Source organism: Plectrocnemia conspersa, unplaced genomic scaffold (genome assembly GCF_051122295.1).
Source record: "Plectrocnemia conspersa isolate PC_06_02 unplaced genomic scaffold, ASM5112229v1 ptg000003l, whole genome shotgun sequence".
In the NCBI taxonomy this organism is placed as follows: domain Eukaryota; kingdom Metazoa; phylum Arthropoda; class Insecta; order Trichoptera; family Polycentropodidae; genus Plectrocnemia; species Plectrocnemia conspersa.
The window spans coordinates 10,062,190-10,074,254 of NW_028277167.1; the positions used below are offsets into that span (position 1 = coordinate 10,062,190).

The following is a 12,065-nucleotide window of genomic DNA, read 5'->3' on the forward strand; positions in this document are numbered from 1 at the left end:
CTAACTTTCATTTTTAATTTCACCAAAAAATGTTTTGTGTAAAATGAAAAATTCTGTTTTAAACTTAAAAAAAATTTTTATCATTGCATTTCTGAGAGTTGTGAATATCAAGTTCTTAGTCTGGTCATGACGACATATATTAATAAAATTACTCTATATAAATAATTAATATTTTTTCAATCTATATTGTAACCAAAGTGTGTTTATCACATTTTTTATTTATGTTTTATTAATATGATTATTTTTTTACAGATGCTCCAAATGACAGGACATACATGCTATATGGAGTTATTATTGCGATGGCTCTGGTTGCTCTCATCATTATCCTCGTGGCTCTGACAATTAAGTATGTATTGTTACCATATTTTTTTATAATCATAATGTAAAAATACTTATGCATAAAATCTTGACATGCCTTATCGTTTAAACACTATTTAATATTAACGATACATTAAATTTTAACTTTTACATACAAGCTGTCGAGCTCAAACTTTGATATCGTAATGCAAATAATGTTCTACCAGAAGTTATTTAAGTTTCTATATTAATTTTAATACGGTTGAATTGAACATAATATATATTGAAAGTATGATTGATTTAAATCTGAGTTATTTTATTATTTAAATTCAACGTTTTTGATAATGCTGTGAATGCTTGGAATGCTTTAAGACCTTCAATCAATAACTGCAACGTTAGCATTGAAAGGATTTTATTTAACGAGTAATGATGTAAACTAATATATTCGATATTAATTTTAACTAGAAAGAACTGGTTTATTTTATGCGTCGATTATTTACTTATATTGGAAATTATTTATTTTAAACAAAATTTCTCGCTTATTACCATGGTTTAATGTAGTCATATCACTCTATAAATTCGGGTACAATCCTAATTAGTATTTAGTCCGTCGCTCGATAGGTCACCATTAACAACGAATCAAATGTGCAACAATATCGATTATATTTTTTTACTAAGGCAAATCTTTGCTGAAATAAATAACATTGACAACCGAAATAATTGTTTTCGGTATAACAGTTAATTATTTTTGGCAAAAAGCATCTTTAATTTTAAACTGTGATAACACTGACCAGACAACTTTGTTGTTCATATAAATATTTAATTATTTATTGCGAAAATGTCTATGATCGCATTAGACGCGAGGTGAGTCTTTATATATTTTATATGATTTAAAGTATGAATCTTTATTTACATGATCATGATTAATAGGAAAACAATTTCTTCTAACATATTTAAATCGACTACACATTTCCTATTGAGCGGCTTTCAACTTTTGGGTCGTTTTCACGCGCCTGCTAGATATTCTATACAGTGCCAACGGTAAGGATCTAAAAATATATTTACTTTGTAAGAAAGATATAATCTAGAAATGGGCGATTAACTGACTAGCCGTTTATTGCCATTTACTCAGAATTTCCGCAGATAATCACCGTTGTGTATTTTTTTATTCGGAGAAAATTTTCATAGACGCGCCGGTAAAACCTTGAGTTAATTATACGATGCGCGTAGTTTCTTTTTATCTTCATGGAAAATAAATAAATAGTTTTTTTGTATGTGGCTATACACAAATCGATCTAGATTGAACAAACTGTCGGTAGACCTCAATTTACGTAATGTATGTGCCATTATTTACGTAGATAATTTACGTCAATTTGTCATATCGCTAATCTATGTCTAATTAACGACCATTAAATATTCACTAATGCAATATATTTCGGATATAATTAGTTTTTAAGTTAGAAAATCCCCGAGTAAAATCACGACGCTTCTGAGAAAATCCCGAAATGACTCAAGGTGATGATCCTAAATGTACCGCAGTTCTAAGAAACCGGTGTTTTATCCGTAAGGTAAATTGAAACGCACATACATATTAATACGTATTATAAAAACACGTACATATGCGAGTATCGATAAATGACGTTAGCAGGGCTTGGGTTTTATTGTTGAAAATATTTACAAGTCGATTCAGTTAAAATACGATAACAATTTTTTTCGCTTTTCTTTCTTAGAATCTATATCACATGATTGTTAAAACAAACAAAGCACAAAAACACATTAGGATAATACGCAGAAGATTTTATAGATGAACGCCATTTATACGTACAAATATAACTTTTTGCGCAGATTTTCTAATGTAGACGCGTTGTCCTGAATACTCTCAAATGTAAAAATCAAACATCAACGACCTCAATTTTATACACAAAATCGATGATATTTTCTTAATATTTATGAGGAACAAAATTCATTTATGACGCTCAGAGCTATTTTTGTAACGATTAACTTTAATATGACAGTAACGTGCTAAAAATAACAAACGTTAATTGGTTGTATCGACTACTAGATACTAAATTTAGAATCTAAGAATATATTTCATAAATATTTAATAAAATAAATCAACGTTATCGAATATGAAGTTGCACTGTACTTGAATATTGTTGTCGCATGTGAATTTTCGTTTTTTCCACATTTCCACACTAATAATGACATGCTTTTTCCTTATAATCAGGTTTGACAAAAGTTGGCAGCAATGTTATATTACATTTCGCGAAATTTATCATACTAAAATTATGATTTTAAAACATTGCTCATAATATGTTACTAGTAAAATCCTAACGAAATAAAATATATGATAGCTTTAGATACAATTTTAATAGTATTTACGACGATAAATGTATTCTGTAAATTGCAGAACTCAATAAATTTGAGGATTAGAGATCGTTGTGATTTAAGTTTTTAATTCGTAAAAATTTGTATCAAAATATTTATTTATTTAATAAAAAAAATGTATGTAAATGTATTAAAAAGCACATTTTATGCCATAATCTCTAAATATATTTCAATTTAACTAGAAATATAACCATGTTTTATCAAATGTAAATAAATCGTCAGTCTTACAATCAATTATTGATATACTGGCGCCACGTAAAAATATTATCACTTACAGATAGCGCTCCCAAATTTCGCAGAATTATGTCACAATATAAATTTTATCTTTTAATAGATAAAAAAGTACAATAAATAAACTAGCAATAAATCATAAATTTATATTTAGTAGTCAATACAAACACAGTTAAAATGATTCATCTAGTTTTAATGAACAAACCAAATAACACACATGTTTCATCTCAAACTACACTAAATAAATATTTCAAACTAGAATATTTCCTTTTGGTCTTAAATATACACCATTAATCAAATAAATCTGCGTATCGAATTTCACTTTTCTATGACTTTTCCGGTCAATTGACTCGCCTCATTTTATGAATGAGTATTGACACAACGAATACGTTGTTGTGTCGTAACGGATTTATACGTTCCTGTAATATTTGCTTATATGACAGTTTTCCGTTACGTCGCATTATTAGTTCAATGGTACATTAATGCACACATCCGCTGATAGATAAATTATACAATAAAACAATACTTGACCTTACCTTGATATTGATCGTTTATAAATGAATACATATATGTATTCATACACATTTTCACAGCATTAGATGTTAAATGAAGGTGGAAGTCGATCATTTCGTTCGTCCGTTTATTCACCCGCCTTTAGGGGATAAGGTTATTTTCTGCGGTCAACGAAAAAAGTTGCTCTGAGAACATTATTAACAAAAAGGGCTACTCCCGAAATAAACTTCAGTTAAGGTCGTTGACTGACCCTTTTGTTCCGAGATTTTTCTTTATAGGTTATACATTATATATGTATGTACACATGCATACAAGTATGTGTGCAAAATTCTAAGGCACGGCTATGATTCTAAGAATATTGTGTCAGACAAAAAAGTTATACGTATATATTAACCCAGATATGCCCAGCAAATTTTGTTCTCTTAAAATTTTATTTTGATCAATGAATTTGCTTTATATATATATAAAATCAATATAAAAAATAAAAAATAAAATTAATCGCCATTAGTTTTCCGGAAAAGTGCCATCCTACCTGTAGGTCAGTGGGCAATGGGGTATTAAAAAATAATAAAAAAATTAGGATATTTCATATATTACAACACATTTAATAGTTGTTAATATGTACATTGTCACAAAATTATCAATAATAAATTATAACATATAAAAATATTAAAAAAAATTTAAAATTTGCTTTATGGTAATCGATAAAACATTTGGTGTGCAATCCAACGTCACATTTTCTACACCTTGTCATACATTTACAGTGGCAATGTGCACATTTGGTTTGTTTTTGATGAATTATAATTAGATGGTCCATTCTATCGTATCGTATGTCAATATTTTTTTTTGCAGATACTCGTCCTTTTACATGTTGTGAATTTTGTCCATATCCTTCTAATATGTTGGTCACAATTCGCCTACAGAAATTCAAATTATCTGATCTTTCGCCCGTTGTTTTATAAATTTGCCATGCGTTTTGTTCTGCAGTATCAAGAATATGTGTAATAATGGGAAAATATAATTTTTTCCTCTTATAGATGTTTTATATAAACTTACGTTCTGATCAACACGATCTATTCCACCCATAAATTCATTGTATCGATTGAAGTCATTTGGCTAGGATACCTTTATAAATTTACGGTCTTTTTGAGAATACCTAGTATAAAATCATTGACAAATAATTTAATTATGAGACCATCAATAAATAAGACAAAAATATCCATCGGACTTAGATTATTATTTACAAAGTGCATATTTGGCCATTTTTCATATGTAGGTTCTAATATCAGCTAATTTCTATTCTACTATTTTTTTCTTCTTTCTTGCTAATTTGGTTTTCTCTTTAGAAATAATGTAAAAAGGAACGTTAAAATCACTATCACTATCACTAAAATTGTTTCTCATCACTTGTTCACCTTCAGACAATAGTTGGCCGGTAGAAAGACTGTTTATTGAGTTTTCATCTTTATTTCCATCATCTTCATCAGTTAAATTTCCATCATCTTCGTCAGTTATATCTTCACAACTATTTATCGGAGGCAGTATATTAATTATACTTTTATCCTGGTTTGCATTTCTCAAATATTTTACGATCTTGTGTAATTTCATATTCCTAAAAAATAAAAATAAAAAAGCCGCTTCCCACTGTCCCATGTGTAGGACAACGATGTTTGGTACCAATTTACTACAATAACCGATGTATCAATAAACAAAATACTTTCAGAAACTATTTGCTTAGACTAATAATAAACTGAAAACATTTATTTTATAAAAATATAATAAAAAGAAACTCACTTTGGACGACTCATTATCAATAATTGCGACGCGAAAAAAACAGCATAACTTAAACAGACGACAAACAACACTATACTTAACAATATTCCGGATTTTATTGTTTAGGATTTATTATTAGACCCTTTTTATGAGTTCATTCACGTTTTGACTCGTGTAAAAGTAATAAAAACGTCATAATTATAAAAAACAGTGACACAAGTTTAGTGTCCTACCCATGGGACAGTGGGCATATCTGGGTTAATATTATAAAAAATTTGTACAGGTGTTATTTACTGGGTTTTATAGCTTGGGTTTCTTAATCAGTTAGGTTGAATACTAAATGTTTTACATATTAAACTAGACTCGTCTTGCGGATAAATTCAAGAATAAATATTCGGTAACTGTTTGAAAGATCAAGATGACTCATCATAGCCATGTATTTTTTATTAATGGAATTTCCATCGTAGAACGTATTATTACTTGTTTGAAGCAAAGTAAAGTAAGCACAGCTTATTATCTAAATCGACGCTAAATATTGATACATTTTAAATAAGGTTTTGACTATTTTTTTCTGAAAAAAAATAACAAGACAGCGCAATTTATGACCTATTTACAATAAGCCATAAATTTAGATATCTAATTAAGGTATTTAAGTAAATAAGGCATTCTTCAACGTAAAAAATTAAATGTTCGCTTCATAAGAATTATCATAAATTATTCATTGAAATATATTATACAACAGTTCTATGTTTATATCAGGTTGTTTAGGTTGCTTAGTCTATTAATAGAACAATCATTAATGCATTATATACGATTTCAAAACGACCTTGGCCGTAACCATGCCACTAAAAATCAATACATACTTGTAAATTATTTAGAATCCGATAAAGTTACGTGAACGCGTTATTACATAGCCGTTTTCCATATACATAGGTGTTACATAAAAAAATCTAACTAACATATTATACGTGTCATTATGTCACCTATTAAAAATAAACTGTTCCTAAAATAAACAGAATCACAAGGATAGGTATATAAATATAAATTGTAACGTATCATTTAGAGTACTATAAATATACGCGTGGATGTCGTTAACCTTGTCGCAAAGTGCAAGTATCATATTTTTATACAGGTTACATGGAACAAGTAATGATTATGAAAACCGAGTATTTTAGCGGTTAAAATCTGCATCATGTTTATCAGCGAAAGGACTGTGACCTTATTATTTTATAAGATATCACGCTTTGAGTGTATGATATGAGTAAAACTTTCTAGGAACAAGGAATTTTTTAGTGTTTATCCTTAGAAAATAAGCAACATATTGTGGGTTTGTAAACGTCATTTCTATGTATGCCACTTTTATTAATCAAGATATGATTCACTTGCTTATAGTATGTTCTTCATATTACTAATACAATGAATGTGTTCCTTGTTATTAAGAATCTTTATTCATTGAGGCTGTGAAGTCGTCAACTGACTTAGTTTATTAAAGTATTTCATATTAGAGAAATAAATTTAGATATTTAAAGAATATAAATTAATATATGTGGTATATTGTAAAGTGACGTTTTTACTTTGATAAATCCCTGGAATTCTTAGAATTCCAGATTGTATTATTTAAATACAATTTAAGATTTTATTATGCAATTATATTCCAAAATTAATTTTGTGTTCATTTTCATGCATTTTATTTAATTAATTTTTCAAAAATCCTTCCATAAGATTATCATCATTTCCTGATCATTGGAAATGCGCAAGTCACACATATTCATGAGAAAAATGACAAATTGAGCATCAAGAACAGTGGCAGTGTTGGCAAATTCTTCTGAATTAATTATCACTTTCAAGTTTTGTTGAACAGCATCATTTTCGTATTGCGCTTACAAAACGTCTTGATGCGAAACTATAGATTTTGAAAAAGCTTTCGACGTAGTTCGGCAAGGATTATTAGTGAAAAAGTTTTTCAAGAGTCCAATCTGTTCTTCTTGTTATTTATGAAGGATAATGATAGTTTATGCTGTTGATTTTAAAATTTTTCGATGTATTCGATTGTTGCAAAATCTAATTTAGCTATTCTATAGAAATGGGTTTCAATTTCCCGTCTGTTCCTTTTTGTCGAAAAATGTCATATTATGTAATTTTCGCGATTTTTTCATCATCCGAATATCTTGGTGAGAACGTTCTGTTTAGAGAAACTTTCACTACAGATCTCAAAATTACTTTTGAGATGAAGTAGTGGTTCTCTCTTCAAGTAACAATGTCTACGAAAATTATTCCCAGTTGCTCGGCTTTGTTATGAGGAACGCGTTTCACTTACGATTCGTGTCTTCTATGACACTTTACTTAACATTTTTAAATCGAGATTTATAAATTGGAATCCCAGAGTAAGCAAATGCTCTCTTTTAATCGAAAAAGTGCAAGAAAGTTTCTGTATCTGATTATTTGTTAATTATCAGCGTAACTCAGCACTTTCTTTTAGAAGCGTTGAGTTACGATTCACTGAGTTTTCACAGAAAGTTAAATGTCGCAATACAACTAACCGTTGTTGATAATCCAACTTAACTAGTGTAATTTTAGTTTTGGGTTTCGGGTCATTTTCAAGAACATTCACACTAGCCGACTCGCCTATGGATGTCGCCATTCAGATCCTTAATAGCAGGCGCGTACGGTGAAATACATTCCCTTTCGCTCGCTCGCGTGTAAAGTGACGAGAGTGAGTGAGAGATAACGGCATGCGTTACATGCGTTCCGCACGCCCACTTCTCACTTACTCTCGTCACTTAACACGCGAGCGAGCGAAAGGGAATGTATCTCACAATACGCGCCTGTTTAATACACTAGCATTGCATATCGATATTTACTATCAGTAATGAGGAGCCGGTTCAGTTCGTATTATTTTATGATGTTTTCTTATTCGTCACAATGATTTTTAATTAAAAAAATAATTACTTTATTTTGCTTGTCTTTCAATATTTATATTTCTGCTATAAAAGTTAATATATATTTAATCAATCACAGATTAAACAATTCTTAATGTGATAGAAAAATTCGTAGCATACGCATTGTTTATTCAAGTAGTAAACATTTATATTTTTAACTTTCTAATATGTCTGCGATGTCAATAACATTTTTATGAAAATTATTTCCTATTATAAAATATTAATCAAAGAATACAACTTATTTCTTATAATAAAATAAAATTGGTTTACCATTGCAGCTCTTCAATTTTATTTTATTATATTAAACTAGTCCAAACTAGGAGTAGGTATAATTACCATATTTTATATACTTAATTTAGATAAGCTCTTTTTAATTAACTTGATTATTTGTCAAGCATTGTCAGATTTAAAAAAATATTTCTTTCTAGAATCCTTAATTGAGTGTCAGATATTGCTGTATTAATTTCAACAACGTCTTTTTATTTTAAATCATTTCAACAAATATACAGATGTTAAATTTTTCTGTATGATTTTTCACAGTTCAAATTGAAGAATTCTCCCAAACTTAGTTTTGAAATAATGTATCTTTTTTATAATTTATTAGTAGCTAATGAAATTTCTGGCCAGTATATCGATATGCACGTGTTCGCAACAATTGCATTTGCAATCATTTTTGGCATCAGATCATATGGAGCGCGCATTCAAGAGCATCCCCCCAGCGACCTTCGATATTTTTTTAGACATCTACGTAGACAAAATGGCGATGACGACCACCGGTGGGTCCGGAAAAGCGACGTCTTTTAAAAATCTTCCTAGTCGTAACACACCATTATCATGTTTACTTATGACCACATGTGCAGACCCACAGGAGGCACATGTTGGTCTTGTTTTTAAAACATCATCATTTTTGTATTTTAAACTTATAAACACTCGTCAAATCCGACAGTTTGGCTTGCAATATTCTATAAAAAAACACCTTTTATATCGCTTAAATAATAATGTATGAATTGTATATGAAAACAATTAACGACATTGTCGTATCTATGCACAAACGTCTTTGTTTAAACAAGTGCATATATTAAAGGTGTGAATACATGAATGAAAAGGAAGACGTGAAGCGTTTCTATATAAATTGTGTTCGTTAAAAATATCTGCTATGTGTATTTAAAATAACTAGTAAAGAACACGTAAACATATTTCAATGTAATTGTATTTTACTTCTAGAAAATGTTTTGTTTGTATGTAACAACGTAACGGGCATTTTAAAGAACTTTAACCTAGAGATTTAATCTATTTTGGCACGAAGCACTGTCGCGGAAGTAATTACCGGTATCACGTATGTACAGTAAGCTAGTATATATTGTATAATATATATAAAGCAATCTATATAATAGTATTAATAATATTTTTTTAAATTCAAGTAAGGTGAGATAGCAATATCTATTGATAATAGTAAATAGTTTGTTGTTTGACAAAATTGTGTTAAATAATAACAATTTTTTAATTGAGTAATAATAATAATAAAATATTACAAATTGACCCAATAACATAATAATTATTTTGTTTTTCTATTCCTAAATTTGACCTACTGTTTGTTACTTTTAATATATATTCGTAGTAAATATTTGAAATTTACCAGAGAATTCTAGGTACAAAGCCCATATGAACATTAGTGTTTTTCAATTTCCATCATTTCCGGTGGGTCAGATTTAGTGATTATTTTATAATTATAAATCCGATCGAAAATCACAGATAAAGCTTACTTAGATTTTCCTTATCTCACAAATGAATATCGTGATAAATATGTAATTAAATTCGAGTTAGGTTATATTGAAATGTCTCTAATAATGAGTTACAACTACTAGAGAATGTATTTTAACAAACTATTTTTTCTGTAGCATCATGATATATTCCATATATAAATTATACTTTTGATTCTTATAGAAAAGTGCAATTAGCATGTTTTACAGTTTTTATAGCTTAATTAAAATAATGAGAGTGCTTTCATTTAAAAAAATCAGACACAAAACTTAGTCCTGAGTAGATATTATAAATATTTTTTAACAGAAATATATTTTTTTACTGTCAAATTTCATATTATATATTCTTTATGATCTATAGAGAATATTTTATCTACCTAGCTTGATTTTTAATTAAATCATGACAATATTCATCCGTGAGAAAATTTAGGTCAACCTCAGAATTATAATTATATAATAATCATTCATTTCAGATTTTACATAAATTGAAAAATATTTAGATCCATATGGGATTCGAAGCCAGGTCTTTTAGATCAATATACAGCGATTTATACTACTCGTGGCTTATTATATAATTAACATGCTCTTTGTTTCGGTTTTTTATGGTCTTTTATGGTCCATTACCAAGCTAGTAATAAAAACACATTCACTAATCGATCAATGTAGAGTACTTATTATTATTGCAATAATATTGGTACTTTTGATCTCTTTGTTCACCGGACATTACTCCATATGACCTTATATCTTTGGAGGTGTATAAAAAAAAGGCAGTGCAAAAAATTTTTTATAAATATTATGAAATAAGTTGAATGCTGCTAAAATAATATTTATTTTATGTTCAGAAATTAATTCTTCTATTTCAGTAATTGATCAAAAAATTATGTTATAGCTATATATACATATATGTATACTTAGTGTATTCTATAATGTTTTCAATATTTATTTCAAAAGATGCAGAAGTGACACCTATTTATTAACATCTTACTTTTAGTATTTCCATAATTTTAATCATTACCTCAATATTTTGCATACTTTTACACATGGCTTTCATTATGTTTATGTATATAGCACATAAGTCAAATTAGAAGTGTCATAAATTTCTATTCACGATGCTACCGTAAACTAAATATCAATACTGCAATATGAATAACAAGCTATATATAATAGATAAATAATATTTAATTAGCTGTACTATTTGGAAGAGTAATACTACATTCATAACAAAATAACAAAAAAGCACACCCACACAATATTTAATTTGTGCGTTTATCGCAATGACAAATAAATATTATTATCGCGTTTAATTGCATTATTTTCATTCACGTGATTTCGTTTCGCCTCTGCTACATCATAAATTTTCACAAAAAGCGGCGCTGTCTTTTAATCTCGCTATGACATCAGCGATAAGGTTTTTTTTTAACTTTGCACGTAATGTCTAACGTGCATATGCTTCACACCATCTATCTGCAAATTATATACGCCAATTATGCACGTCTATACAATCGACTGCTTAACAATACATCAGCTACGGATTTGTCGTAAAAGACGCGTCGGAAAAGTGACATTCTGTCTCCAGTCTCAGTCTAGACTTCAGGCCAATACCATCAATGTAACGTATAAGGGTTTTCTTTGAAGGGAAGGATATATCAGATGTATTCCGAAGTTTGGGCTTGCCCCAAATGGGCGGGCTCCCGACTATTCCCGTTTTATCTTTGGCGAATTTCAATCTGCACATTTGCTAACCAGTCGCGTGCTGAATTTTAACGGAAACGCTCACATTGTGCGCGATCGATCGATCGAGCTGCCGTTAATCTGACAGTTAAGGCAAAGGTTTGACATAAATGTTGGTCAAGTCAAAATCGTTCGCAATGAAGTGCAAAGAGGTGAATTGTGAGGTTGAAATGATACTGGAAAGTGGATCCCTCATAGTTCTTTCTGAGGACAAGATGATATTGTGCAAGTGCAGGAGAACACACGACTCGATATATAGAAGAAGGTATGAATTAGCATTAGTATTTGTGTATCTAACAAAAAAAATGAATGATTTTTTATCATTCTATAGGCAGATTTTTTATCACATATATTATACAACATATTCATAATTTTTTTTTAATTTTCAAAAGTCTAACACAGCTAAATCTAATTTTCAAAGTATGAAATAATC

The 12,065-nt window shown here is 29.1% G+C and overlaps 1 protein-coding gene across 7 annotated transcripts in view; it reads left to right on the forward strand.

Moving 5' to 3' along the window:
• The window catches only part of LOC148236570 (uncharacterized), a 158,866-nt gene that overhangs the window by 126,914 nt on the left and 19,887 nt on the right, over positions 1 to 12,065 (forward strand). For 6 of the 7 annotated variants that reach the window (XM_088183276.1, XM_088183271.1, XM_088183277.1 and 3 more), the window contains one exon: positions 253 to 346. In XM_088183276.1, the coding sequence (XP_088039402.1) occupies positions 276 to 346 (71 nt within the window). In that variant the 5' untranslated portion in view covers positions 253 to 275. Of the gene's footprint in view, positions 1 to 252; positions 347 to 11,475; positions 11,898 to 12,065 lie in introns of those variants that run through there. The other variant, XM_088183275.1, reaches the window with a different exon arrangement.